The sequence below is a fragment of the Rhipicephalus microplus genome, chromosome X, assembly GCF_043290135.1.
Source record: "Rhipicephalus microplus isolate Deutch F79 chromosome X, USDA_Rmic, whole genome shotgun sequence".
Taxonomy (NCBI): Eukaryota; Metazoa; Arthropoda; class Arachnida; order Ixodida; family Ixodidae; genus Rhipicephalus; species Rhipicephalus microplus.
This window is the reverse complement of record NC_134710.1, coordinates 224,258,948-224,273,617: the sequence shown is the minus strand read 5'-3', so window position 1 is coordinate 224,273,617 and position 14,670 is coordinate 224,258,948. Positions and strand designations below refer to the sequence as shown.

The 14,670-nt window shown below is 45.3% G+C and overlaps 1 protein-coding gene across 6 annotated transcripts in view; it reads left to right on the top strand.

The window, feature by feature from the left end:
• Positions 1-14,670, top strand: part of tna (Zinc finger MIZ domain-containing protein tonalli) — a 318,898-nt gene that overhangs the window by 270,548 nt on the left and 33,680 nt on the right. For 5 of the 6 annotated variants that reach the window (XM_075878705.1, XM_075878703.1, XM_075878701.1 and 2 more), the window contains 6 exons: positions 1,832-2,045; positions 2,876-3,457; positions 3,861-4,008; positions 5,780-5,994; positions 6,070-6,201; positions 9,934-10,230. In XM_075878705.1, the coding sequence (XP_075734820.1) occupies positions 1,832-2,045; positions 2,876-3,457; positions 3,861-4,008; positions 5,780-5,994; positions 6,070-6,201; positions 9,934-10,230 (1,588 nt within the window). The remainder of the gene's footprint in view (positions 1-1,831; positions 2,046-2,875; positions 3,458-3,860; positions 4,009-5,779; positions 5,995-6,069; positions 6,202-9,933; positions 10,231-14,670) is intronic. The other variant, XM_075878702.1, reaches the window with a different exon arrangement.

Below are 14,670 nucleotides of genomic sequence, written 5' to 3'. Positions count from 1 at the left end.
GCTCCAGTGTCTACAAGGGCAGATGCCCAAACACCATCCACAAGCACGTCTATCACGTTCGATGGGCTTTCCTGAGGGCTTCCGCAGTTAGACAGCGTCGCAGCCCTTGCCTCGTGGACTTCGACGATTAGTTTTTCTGGTCACCCTCTAGTGGACGTGGCTGCATCGGCGACAGTGAGCAACGTCGCGCAGAATGTGAACAGCGGGTAGATGGAGCGGGACGACGGTGACGGAGACGCCGGTTAGTCATAAAAGCGGCTCGATTGGCTGGGAAAATTGGAGGCGACCTGCGGTTGCTGCACATGATTGCAATAGCGTGCTACGTGACCGACGCAACCACAAGCAAAGCAGATGGGGCGATTGTCAGCAGTGCGCCATCGGTTCGCGGGTCCCATCCATGTCAAAAAACGCGATGGGCGAGCCGGCTGCTGATATAGCTGCATTGTGGGCGGCACACGGGGCACGTGGATGACATTGGAATATGTAGACGGCACAGTTTCTCCGAAGGCCTGGGGCCTGGCGATGGTTTCGATGTAACCAAGGGGGCGAGTCACAGGAATCGGTGGGGGTGGCCTGGCGACAACTTGGGCGTAACTGAGTGGTGTAGATACTGGAGGCAGCTGGTCGTATTCAGGAACGACCTCCGCGATTTCCTGCTGAATGGCTCGGCGGAGGGGAGGCAGAAGTGTGCTTGACGGCTGTTGAGCACGTTGCAGGGAAGCAAAAGCCAGTAAAGAGACCTGGCGGGCAACTTTTTCACGCACGAATGACTTGATTTCAGCGAGCAAGGTGTTGTGGTCAGGAAGTGTTGACAGGGCCGAGAGATCAGCGTCACGTGAGGGTGGTCGACGGGTCATCGAGCGCTGCCGCCACAGCTCCTCGTAACTTTGGCATAGTGTAATGATCTCTGCCACAGTGCGAGGGTTCTTGGCCAGGAGCATGGTGAAGGCATCGTCGGCGATGCATTTTAGAACATGGGTAATTCTGTCAGCCTCTGACATGCTCGCGTCCACTTTCTTGCACAAGTTAAGGATGTCTTTTATATAACTTGTTAAGGACTCACCGGACTGCTGTGCTCGTTTACGTAAGCGCTGTTCGGCTCGCAGCTTGTGAACGGCAGGACGGTTGAACACGTCGACGACGGCGGTTTTAAAAGCGGACCAAGTGGGGAAATCGGATGCGTGGTTGTTGTACCACATGCCAGCCACACCCGCGAGGTAGAAAACCAGGTTGCCGAGTTTACCTGCCTCGTCCCAATGATTGGGGACGCTGACGCGTTCGTACATAGCGAGCCAGTCCTCGACGTCGGTGCCATCCGCGCCGGTGAAGACAGGAGGGTCGCGGATGCGAGGGACACCGGAACGTGGTGTCGGCGCAGGAGGAAGCGTTTGCTGCGCGGCGTCTTGGTGCATGGTATAAGGCACGGTACGGGATCGAAGCTCCAAGGGCATCGAATGCTAACCGAAGGTGCACTCTCCACCAAATTGTTGAGTTGTTTATTGGCGGACACTTGTCGATGATGCTTGACAGCGACAGTGAATGCGGGTACCGACTCTCTGCACGAGCTGCTCTTCTTTTTGCTAAAAGGGCGACCCACTAGAAGGCGCTGGAGAGGACGACCTAGTGTTCGAAGGCTTCGCCACAGGGTGATTATTCTTGTTTCACTACTTCTTGACTACCACCAGGTACTTTTCTGAAAGGTACATTGGTCCCATTTATAAAATCAAGCTAGAGAAACAAATTAATATGCAAGGTATATTATTGTCTAATTCCCGGAAAATAATGCTTTCAAAGCAACAATGCTTAGTTCTTTTACATTCTGTTTGCTTAGGTATGGCCAGAACCCTGCAGGCATGGCCGGTGGCATGCCTGGCGCCATGGGAGCTGCTGGACATGGCACAGCAAGTGAATTCCAGACAGGTCCATCAGCCCTCAGCACAGCAGCCCTGGTGGCTGCGGCTACTGCTACAGCTACAGCCACAGCTAGTGTGGTTGCCCTCCAAGAGCAACGGCAGCAAGAGGTTATGGGTGGACAGTATGGACAGGTACACACCAAGCACAGACTTTTCCTGTGGTTTGTGGCCTATCTATAGAAAAAATAAAGCTGCCCTTCGTGCTAACTTATCTCTAAAGCTTGAGTGTAAACATCTACATGCAAATAAATTATACTTTTACGTTAAATGTTTTTATGGCAGCCTATAGATACGTGCGACTAGTTCTTTTGTGGGATGCATTATCAAGAGTTAAAAAAAATCACCTACTTTTCATTCTTAATCTTGAAGGGACCCGGCTACACATTTTCAGGCAGCCTTGGAATGAGTTCACTAAAGAAGTTTATTGCCTCACAATTTCACTGCCGCAAAAATTTTTGGAATCTATCCAGTACGAGTGGAGTTACGAAAATTTGTCGCACGCTGCAATTGCATTTTCTCTTCTCTCGTCCCAACGAAAGCTCTGGAAGCTAAGGATGGAGGGATGACACAGGGAAAGAAAATTTGTCACGTCTGCCTTGTGACCTTAAGTATTTTTCAGCATGTGCGCGTGTGGCACGTGTGAACAAATCATGGCCTTTTGCGGCAGTCCCAGGAACCACTGAGCCCGCCATGCTCAAATCAGCCATTGTCTGGAGCAGTGACTGTGACGAGTGATTTCCAAGCTTGTATTGTCATTTGTCGAGAGAAGAGAAAGTAATTTTTAGCTGACTTAGAGGATTAATTGTGAATTCCAGACCAAGTGTGTTATGCTATAATATTTGGCTTATATTATAACAGGTGAGTCTTTGTGTTAGAGAAGGTGGCGCCATTTTAGCTCGACAATCTATAATGATGAATGCCTCCTCACAATGTAAATTATGCTTTGCTTTCACCTGCTCCAGATGGGGGGCCACCAGCAGTTTTCTGGTGGAGGCTATGGTGTACCTCCACAGCGGGGCCCTCCGCATGGTGCTGCAGCAGCCGGCCAGATGGGAGGGCTGATGGGACCAACTATGGGGCCTCTTGGGGCACCCTCCAAGCTTGGTGGCGCAGGTGGACCTCTCTACAACCAGCAGCAGCCACCGCCACGTGGCAGACCGTACCCAAGCCCCCAGCAGTACCTGGCACACAAGCGACAGCAGCAACAACAGCAACAGCAGTACCCAGCAGGGCCCATGCAGGGGGGTTACATGGGCACTCCGCAGCAGCAGTACGGGCCTCAGTATCCAGGGGCAACTGGTGGGCCATTTGCCAAGCAGCAGGGAGCTGGCTATGGTGCCCCGGCCTCCCAAGGAGCTCTGGCAGCTTACCACCAGAGCTCTCCTCTGCGAGGTCGGCTCCCTGGTCAGGGTATGCCCACTCCTGCTGCTTACCCAGGCAGTGCACAGGGGGCACAGTACTACCAACAGCCGATGGGTGGTCCACAGACACAGTATGAGCAGCAGTTTATGCAGGGTGGCCAGTATGCACCACATGGCTTCCAGGTACGACCATCCCATATCTTTCCCACTGGTAGAATGGTGCTGACACAATTGAAAGCAATCATTATAAGAGCTTGCTTTATAATATAATAAACTACAACATTTTCTTTGCATCAATAGCTGATATCATGGCATTATGAGGTAATTAAAGTGGATTTCCTGTATGGTTGCTCATGTAACTAATGCCTTTAGTGCCAACACGAGTTTTATTTGGGTGGTCAACGCCCTGGTCTAACAAGTTTTTGTGCAGCACTAATAGGAGGCGTGCAGTTAATCAAGTTGAAAGATGCTCAACCGAAAACTACTCCAGCTCAATGCTATGTCTAGCTCTCTTCACAAACCTGGTGCATTATTTACACTTCTATGTATTACCAGCTGACGGGCTTTCTTTATGTTCTACTGACAGCAGCGGAGCATGAACTACCAGCACTCGCCCATTCCTGGCAACCCCACACCACCACTGACCCCAGCATCGGGCATGCCCCCATACCTGTCTCCAAGCCAGGACACAAAGCCTGTGTTCCCTGATATCAAGCCTCCTCTGCCCATTCAGAGTGAGTTGGGTCGAGTAGGATATAGTAGGCTCTTGATGCAATCATGTTTGAGGAGATAAAAAGGGCTGAAGATTCCTAAATTATGAGCAACAGAAAAATAACTCAAGTAACAAATCAGTGTCATTTCACATTTATGAACACCAAATAAAATCGATAAGTAATGTCTGACTGAGCAAATTTTACATCAAATATTATGTACAGTAAGACTTTGCAAAGCAGTTAAAGGACCTAGTGCATCAACATTGATTCAATTATAATTCAAACTAGTTTTGCATGTCCTATAAAGTTTGAATTACTGTATTTATTCGTGTAGTGAACTACTTTTTTTTTTTAATCTGAGCAAAATTGGGTGTTAGTTTTTATGCAAGGCAAATTTTATGAAAATTTTTTCGGGATGAGCATAAAATGCCACGAGGCAAAAATCAATTAGGTCACTTAGCCTTTCGCAATTGACATAGGCGTACACTGTTTGAAAACAGCTTCTTTTTCGCACTTCACTTATCTTTAGGTGCTATCTTCTGCAAGCTGTCCCTGTGTTGCCCACGCACACCATAAAAACCTTTTGGGGCTATCTTTCCTCGCAATCTTTTAACCGCAACAGTGGTATCTGCTGTGATCTCGAGGGGCCCAGAAGCGCGTGCTAAAACGCACTTTGCCAACTTCCGGCCAACCTAATAGGAGGACCTGGACGACGATGAAATTTAAGCAAGTAAGCAACATTGCAGCAAGCTCACCACCGAAGTCTCAAAACAAACCGACGACAAAATACGGCTACCACCTCGCTCTCTACGTGAGAAGTTGCTTTAGAAGCGGATAACAAGCAGGAAGAGCAAATTACAAATCCGGAGTACTACCATGTTGGGAAACCGTCACAATCTTTTCTGGTCGACAAGCGATTTTTTTCTGGTTGTCCATAAACCTGAGACGTGATAGCGACGAATGGTCCTTCGTGACAGTAAATACCGTCGTCGTTGCTAGAAAATTGCGTGCATGTGGCTGGGCCTTAAAGTTTCGTATTTGTAGCAAGCGACCGTCAGTTAGCGTGGGCAGTTTTGGGACCTTAGCCTGCCGTGTGCTTGTCAGCTGCGGTGTCTCTACATTGCACCGTTCGGGAACCCTGCTGTGGCGTGTAGATAATCGAAAAAGACTGGGGACGTGCAGCGTCACATAGAAAGAAAAACAATACGGCGGGCTGCAGCGGGTGAAGAGGTAGTAGTGGGAGTGAGCCGAGGTGGCCTAGGGGGTCAGCATAATAGTAAAAAACTGAAGACATCCAACGGGCAAGGAGGTGCCAGGTGTTGGTTAGCAGGATTGCAGCGGATCAATGTAGGGCTTGCGTTTATTACTCGGGGGTAAAAACTAAATTTTGATGACTGAAAATGGGGTGCATTTAATTATGCAAATGCGTTCATTGTGCGAGTAAATGCAGTAGCATGTGTGAGCTCTATTGAGTGCATAACTATGAGAACCTAATTTCGCCCTTTCCCTTGCCTTGCCACCAGCATTTATCCTGCTGTCTAATGTTGCCATCGCTGTGGTTTAGCCTACTTTTTGCTGTAATATGAGGAACTGAAATTCAAAATTAAACCTGTTTGCTAGTTTGATAAAGAACATCATTTGCTAAATTTGTCCTAATGACATGCATGCTGTAATACAGGTCCCTCTCAGCTCTGAATTTTTTTGGTGCAATTGGGATTTTTATAGGAGGTGCAGTCCCTTACTGTGGCTACATCAAATTTATTTTAATATGGCATACTTTTCTTGTCTGCAGAGGACGACGAGCTGCGCCTCACATTCCCTGTGAAAGATGGCATCATCCTGGCGCCCTTCCGGCTGGAGCATAACCTCGCAGTAAGCAATCATGTGTTCCACCTGAAGCCTTCGGTGCACGAGACTCTCGTTTGGCGCTCTGACTTGGAGCTGCAGCTCAAGTGCTTCCACCATGAGGACCGCCAGATGCATACAAATTGGCCTGCTTCAGTACAGGTGAGTTTACTGCGGCTCTACTCCTCATCTTGTGGGAATGTTATTTGATGTTTAATTGATAACTGTCTGATGCAGGTCTCTGTCAATGCCACTCCATTGAGCATCGACCGAGGAGAGAGCAAGACTTCACATCGGCCATTGTATCTCAAAGAAGTCTGTCAAGCAGGCCGCAACACCGTGCAGATCACTGTTACAGCTTGCTGTTGCGTGAGTCTTTCTTCATGTAGCTTTTTCTACCATTAATCTTTGTGTATCCTTGTACATGCCAGTACACCTCAACTGGTCTGTACAAGGAGTAGTGGTGAAATGCTGTTACGTTTCTTTAACACACATGTTGTTCTGGTACTAAGCCATTTACCCTACGAAATTGAATCATCTTCTGTTTTTCTTCTGTGATTGTAGCTACGTTTACATTCGTGGCATCACTTGCAGTCTTGAGGCTATTGAATGCCGTTGTATATGGCCTGTAATGTTGCTGACTGCATTTCCGACTGAAAGAGTTGTACAGGCTTAATTGCATTAATAGTATAATCTCAATAATATGATTACGATTGATGCGAATTTCGTGATGATAGGAATTTTAAAGTTGCTTCGCATGGACTACATTATATAAAATAAACCGTGATTTGGTGTTATAAGAACAGTTTCTCTGGCTACCACAGGGGATATAAATGCCCTATTGACCTCTGCGCGCGAGCGGCAAGCAAGGCAGCTTGTGTGTAGGAGGAAGGCCCGCTCTCACTTTGCCTCTAAGGTAGAAAATGTGGCAAAACTCACTAAAATTTCCCTCGCTTCGAGGCTAAAAAAGTGGCCGAAAACCTTGCCGTGATGCTGATGCGAAAAAATTGGTCCGAGACAAATTTTGCCGCCACACGATAGCCGATCACCTTTCTGCTATGGCTTTGGCTACACCGGCTGCATTAGCACTCAAACCACGTGATGTAAACAACCAACTGTGCATTCAACATGTTGGCAAAGGTATCCGTGACTTGCGTCGGTGTAATTGTGAACTATTTGTGCAGTGCGACAAAGCTCACGGCCTTGACAAGGATGTGTTCATCGAGAGCCTGGTTTGTATTTTGATGGCTGTGAACACCAGAAGTAGAAAAAGGTGCAGCAGCAGCGAGTTGGCGTGCCTTGACATGTTTCTATTTGCACTGCCGTCTGAATCCATCGCCCCCGCTGCATTCGCTCGTGCCGTTTCTGCTGGCATATCACCCGAAACAATATTTGTAAAAGTGTAAACTGTTTCTTTTCAGTGCTTTGCATGCATAACAGAACTAAGTATAGATTTCCATGCTCAGGAATGAATGCTTAAGCGGTGACGACGGCGGTGGCATGTATACGAGGGGCAGAACGAATGTGAATATTTCCGACGGGCGCGGACATGGTTTTGCGGCTGCTCTAGCGATTTTGCTTGAATTCTCCAGCGTGAATTTTCCAGGACTGATTATTTTCGTGTTGACTTCGTAGTGTGTTTTTTCTGGCGGAGTAAATTTCCAATAAGCTTTGCCACTTTCGCTCCCTTTGATGCCAAGTGTGGACGTGTTGTATAGCGCCTGCAGCATGAGGAAGGAAACTATGGCACTTTATTGAAAGATAGTGAAAGCAGCAGGAAAGTTCAAAAATCATCATCATTATTTCAAAAAGAAGTAGTTGACCCTAATAAAGTTCTTGTTCATCTTCATGATCAGCTTTAACTTGTTTTAGTTCAACAAATTCGAGATGATACAAATGTTTTGCATGCTCCTTTCATATTCGTATCATCAAGATTCTACTTATTTTCAAGGCACCACAATCTATCACCAAAGAACTTGAAGGGTAGCAGAAACAGTTGAGCTTAACTCTTCATAGTGTCGAAATTTCTGCCATATGTCACTCTGCTGCTGCTGTTGATGTTAAATGCCTTAAATTGTGCTTCTTTATAGACTCAAGAAAGCTTTGGTATGAGCGAAGCACTTTACGAGGAATGTTACCTAAATAATCATTTCAGTGCCTTGTACGAGTAAAAGTACTAACTGTGGCTTGTAAACTACAACAAATCTAGTAAGCCTTGTATGTGAGCTGACATGACACTAGTCATATCATTGTTCTCAGCCTTTTTAAATCTACTGCAAGATGTAGGCCTCTTCCAGTGATCTCCAGTTTACCCTATCCTGTGCGGGCTTATTCTCTTTTATTTCTGGCAACTTCCTAATTTCATTCCTCCATCTAACCATTGTGTTGCTGTTTGTGTCAATTGGTACCGTATTTACTCGCGTAATCCTCGCACTCGCACAATTCTCGCACCCCCCACATCGCCCTACAAAAATACGATTTCTTTTTTTCCTCGAGTAATTATAGCACCCCCAAAAACTGCTGTAATAATGTCGTCTGCTCTTTCCAGCTACGGATGGTGATAGCGCACGTCATCTGGCGCCACCTCTTAAGCATCAACCGTACTATTGCACAGAGATTCAATCTAACTCAAGCGAAACCGAAGTGGCCAGTGCGCGTTGCGGCGTGTTTTGTATGTTGCGTCGGTAACCTTGTCAAGCTATGAGGCGATACTGATGCTGTACGGCTGCTTTCAAGTTGCAAGTGATAGATAATGCACTAAAGAACCGCAACAGGGCTGCTGGTAGGCCCTTGGGATTGATTGTAAACTTCATTTCTTACGAAGGAAACTGCGGAAAATTTTGGTAAATAGCCATCAGCCCAATACTGTTGTCCCACGCTTACCTTTTGAGGGCTCCTGTTGAGCGACGAACGCAACTGCTATGCCCGCAACCTCCGCAAGCTTTGCATATGGTATTCTTATTCTCAACTATTTGCTTCTACTTTTTGTGTCTCAATGTAATCTTGTCTTGTGTTGAACCTCTGCTTTTATTGTTGAGGTAAGTTTTAATTAGTACTTCTTAAAGCTTGCTGTTAGATGTTGGTGTGAGAATCCCGATTTGCGGCCACTTCGGTTTTTTTCGCTCTGTACGTTTTCTTAGAAAGTTTTCCCCGCGTAATTCTCGCACCCCCCAACTTTTCATAGGTTTTCCGGCAACAAAAGTGCGAGGAATATGAGTAAATACGGTAGTTTGTCCTACGCATTGCGTGGCCTGCCCGGTCCATTTCTTCAGCTTCATGTCAATTAGGATATCTGCTACACCTGTTTGTTCTCTGACCTATTCTGCCATCCTCCGATCTCTTAATGTTATTCTTATAGTTTTTCATTCCATCGTACACTAGGTGGCCCTCAACTTGTGTTTCAGCACTATGTATCAAAACTAGCAGTTCAAAGTGATTGCATACTTTTTGCTTTAATCACAATGGCAAATTTCCTGACATCAGGAGTGCCCACTGATTGAGCTCCGGCCCATTCTTATTCATTGGTGAGTTTTCTTTCTATGATTAGGCTTTCACGTTAATGGTTGTCCTAGGTATACACAATTCTTGTATACATTGTAATTTTCCAGTGTACAGTTTTTAATCTCAGGTGCTACCTATTTTTCTAGACTGAATAGCATTATTTTTGTCTCATTATCATTTTTAAGCCTACTTTAATACTTCCTCCGTTTAATACCTAAATCAATTTTTTGCAATTTGTTACTGCCTACAGTAAGCAACAATAGCCAACTGTACAACATGACTGTACTATAGGGCTAAAAAAGATATCTAAGGGAACATTTTTTTCTATATTCAAAGTTGAAAAATGTTTCTTCTTTTTTTATGGTCATTTGATTGTTACACATTTTCACCGTAGCTGTGAAGTCCGTAGTGCGGTAAGTAGCTCTACTACATGATTTGTGCAAAGTCATCTGGTGATGGCTATTGTAGACTTTCTTTTAGTAAGCAGTGCAGAAGTTTTCCATTGGAGGCACAGTGCTTCCATGTATGTTCTTGGTTAACAATGTTTAGGCCGATTGTCAGCAGCACTCCTACCTTTTTTTTTACTGTGGTGCACTGCAGTCTCATCTATTCCTGCTGCAATTGGTGCATCGGCCAACAGTGCGATCAGTGCTCCAAGGCTTGCTTCGTAAGAGGCTTCTACCAGCTGAACACAGCATTGGCAAGATCAAGCGCAACTTTTCAGTGGGCCCATCCCCACAAGGCCCTAACACTGGCCCTGGTCAGAATCCCGTGGGAGGTACAGGACCTGCAGAAGATGGTGTTGAGCAGACTGCCATCAAGGTGCAGCTCAAGTGTCCTATCACATTCAAGCGCATCACATTACCTGCACGAGGCCAAGAGTGCAAGCACATTCAGGTTGGTAGCAAAGGGTTTAATGCTTGTGTAGTGAGTGCATCGATTCACAGTCTACTCTAGGATCGATATAGTTGGAACTGGATATATTAAATTGTTCGATATGTTAAAGCAGCTGTAACATTCCCTTGGATACCTTTTACTTGAGTGCAACGCAGTACTACTAAATCTACATAGTATGAAAGAAAGAATGAGCACGGTATGCTCATTCTTTTCTTGATTGCTTGCTTCGACTCATAATAGGGTTGACTTACATAGAAATTTTATTTGTGTGTGTTTAATCAATGCGTTCACAGGTTACACGAGTATGTGCAGATAAGCTTTCGTGCCTTTTCTGCCACTGTGCAACTCCTCAGTTGTTTGTCAGTGTTTGTGGCAACTTCTGTCTTTTGTTCGTGTTTGCATACTTTACCTTTTAGAATAAAATTCTGTTTGTGCCCCGTAATGATGGATTTGCTTTAGTAACCTTCATCTCTATACAGCTGTGGTGAATGTTACTTATAATGGAGATATTTAGCTGTCATGCAGTGAAGCATACATGTAGTTCGTTGTCAGAACTGCCGTGCTGCTTCGAGAATGTGAAAGGCCTCCCTGTGTGATGTGCACATATCACACAAACCGTTGGACGAAAAATATTCAGGTACACTTTTATGCCTTTGACACTCTCCTAGAGCAACAAATTGGTAAACAAAGGGCTGTTTTTCACGGTTTAGGGAGTCTGTCTGACATGTGCAGTGTTTCCGGATATGCTTCAGATCGGCATATTTTGTACGTAAAATAAATGAACATATTAAACTATCCAGCCACCCCTTTGAGTCATATATTTCAGTTACACTGTACTTCACATGTACTCAGAATTAGCTTTAAGGGGAGATGATAATCGAAAAGTGCAAGTTTTACCCAAAATTACATATTTTTTGTTTTTATTTGCTCCCATAAATTTGGTTTCTCTGCGTTCGTGACAAAAAACAAGAAAAAAATTGTAATTAAACTCGAAGTGGTTTAAAATTGCTTTCGAAGAGCCCTAGGTGGCTACTAAAAACCAAAAAGCTCATTGTCTAAAGTCGCCTGGAAACAATCACCTGGCAGCTTGCCATTGAATTTCACATGAGTTCACTAAAACCACACACTCAAGATAACTGCGATTGCCAAGCGTTAATGATGGAAGAAATTATCTTCAAAAACATATCTTTTTCGCATAAATGAGCTTTTTCTTAATATTTGGCCAACCTCTGAAGTTTGGAAATGTGAAGAGTGCAAGTATCTTTTTTAAAACTTGATATTGCCTGTGTAATTGTTACGAACCTAAAATAAGCAGGTAGTATTGGTTGAATATTCTAAGAAATCTCACATTGCAGTTTTCTTGTCAATTAAAATATCTTATACACACTTTCTTGATAGTTGTTTGCAGAACAATAATGTGGAACAATATGAGCTAATAATGGCTAAGAACTACAAAAGTTTATTGGCATAAAAAGTTCATCCAAAACCAGCTATACTTTATGGGGTGTCTGGGTTTCGGTTCTGGTTTGGGAACCGGTTCTCTGGCCCCCAGGGGCGTTGTACGTATGCATATACAATGGACTCCCAATAAAAAAAAACTCGCTTAAATGAAAATGCCTCATTAACAGAACTAAATGGGCTCATATGGCTGGATTTCTATGTGTTGCGTAGTAAAATTCATCGGTTAATCGAAACAGTGCTTATTGGTCACTTACAGTTAAACGGCACAAACTCTAAACACAGCATAGACTCCCTCAGGCGAAAGGTAGTCTCACAACCATGGCAACACCTCGAGACAAGCCAATCTAGTAGCCATTCTCGCTTGTGGCTGTGGGAGCCGATTCGGTGAGTCAGTTATGTGTTAGGCCTATTTGTGCGGATAAGTGAGGTGGATCACGGTGTTATTTCAGCCCGATAAAATGGAAGTGGCCACACCATGCACTCTAGCTTGAACAAAAGCTGCAAATTCTTCAGGAGCTCTATCGAATCGGCGTGCCCAAGACGGAGGTGGCGAAAAAATACAACATCCCGAAATTGACGCTGTCGCGGATCTGCAAAAACAGAAAAGATTGAAGGCGCTTTAAGGACTGGGACCTTTACATCTAAATGGATGTGTATGCGGACGATGCCTTATGAACAACTAGAAAAAGTTATTTTTTTGTGGTTCAAGCATGCACGGAGTTCCAATTTACCCATAAGTGGACCGATTCTCGAACAGAAAGCTCGAGAGATCATCATGCAAATGTGTGTTGAGAACTTGGTCCTAAGCGAGGGGTGGCTCAGCCGCTTCAAATCATGCCATGGCCTAGTCTTCAAAGCAATCTCAGGTGAGAGTGCTGCAGTCAACAGGCACAATTGCACCGACTGGCAACAGGAGCGGCTTAAGAAAATTTTGATGAGCTTTGAGTCATGAGACGTCTTCAACGTCGATGAGATGGATCTTTTTTATAAGGCGCTTCCATCAAAGACTTTCACCTTCAAAGGCGAAATCTGTAGTGAAGGAAAACGCAGCAATGTTTGCATCACTGTGCTGGTGGGTTCAAACATGGCAGGAGATCAGAAATTGAAGCTGTTGGTAATAGGCAAATCAAGGCACCCACGTTGTTTCAAAGGCATTCGACACATTCTCGTTGCGAACCATGCGAACGGAAGAGCGTAGATGACCATGGCCATTTTCGAAAACTGGCTACGGGAAGACGCAAGATTTACGAGGCAAAGCAGCAAGGTTGTCTTTATTGTGGATGATTGTCCAGTCCACGGTCAGTTTGAAAGACTCCAAGCCATCACTTCAGCCAATGCAACAGCAGTGATCCAGCCGATGGATCAAGGGGTTATTCAGAATATTAAAGTTCATTACTGCAGACAATTGCTCCATTGAATGCTGCTTTGTGCAGACAGCGGGAAATACTACAGCATATATTTATTGGCAGCCATCGACATTTCGGCTCGTGCCTGAAAGCAAGTGAAGGCAACAACAATACACAGGCGCTTTCATCATGCTTGCTTCCAAGTGCAAGAAGCAGTACCTGATGAAGAAGAAAGCACTGCTGATGCCAACATTGAGGCAGTATTCAGTGAGGTTGTGCCCTCTGCCACTTTCATGTTGCAGGACTACGAATCAATTGATGAAAATGTTCGCACCTGTCATGAAAAGACTGTTGAGGAAATGATTGCCGAAGTGCAAGATGAGGATCAACCATGCAGCGATGAATGTGATGACAATATTGCCAGTGCAGTAGTGCCACCAGACCGATCAGCTAAAGAGGCTTTCAAACTTTTGCAGCGCTATTTAGAGCATGAGGCTTGTCCAGAATTTCTGCATAGTTTGTTAAGCATGGGTGCGCACTTTGTGAAAAAACAACTCAAACTTTCCAAACAAACCACCCTTCATTCCTTTTTTTCTCCTACTCATCCTCATGAGGAAGGTGAGGTTTGTGTAATTTGAACAAAATTTTTGATTCACTAAGTAAGTGTACTTTGCTAAATGAAACTTCTGATAAATGGAACAGTTTTATGGATCCCCTTCGAGCTCCGTTTAAGAGGAGTTGACTGTAGTAGCATGCTTGTGTACTTAAAGGAAGTTTCTGCTTGGCTATCGGCGGCTGCATACGTCGTGTTGGCAGGCGCTTCAGCGCTGTGCCCCGTGCTCTCCGTGCGACGCGTCCGCCATACAATACAACATTTTGGCGATGAGGATCTTAAATCCACGAGCATCAGGCCATAAGGTGGGCATCCAGCCTTCTTCCTTGTGCTGTCGACCCAGCACCTGTGCAAGCTCTCCCATCGGTACTGTATTTCCTGCATACATTCCTACTTTTCGACACTTTTCGTGTCAGTCCGGTCACGAGGCCTACCGACGTGCGCGTCTCTCCTGAAATGCCTTCTCGACGCTCTCTTCGGCAAGGATGAACCCGGCTATCCCTCCGCCTTCGTTCCTTCAGTGCCCCAGTGTACCGCCTATTTCGTGGAGGCAGTGGCTTCCTGTGTTACAGGTTTACATCGACGCCGCTGCCAGGGACGCCACGCCAGAGCACAAAAAGGCACTGCTCCTGAACGCCTTATGCGTTGAGGGACTCAACACCTACCCGCGTGCCGCCGAAGATGAGCCGCGAGCCGACCGGCCAACTAAGGAGACTACGCCGGACGTGCCCTGTGTTCTCAGTGCGGCGCGTCTGCTGCACGATACTACACTTTACACTTTATACTACACTTTACACTACACTTTATTACGATACTACACTTTACACTACACTTTATATAAAGCAATGTCATCGGCCTAGGCTACAGATTAACCAATCTTTTGTTTTGAATTGCCTCTCCCCTTAATAATGTTCTAGTTGTGAGAAACTTCTTATGTCTAAATTTTTGATAAAGGCATCTTTACGCAATGTAATTTTACATGTTACTGCGTTATTAAAAACAAGAATGAGGTGTTCTTTA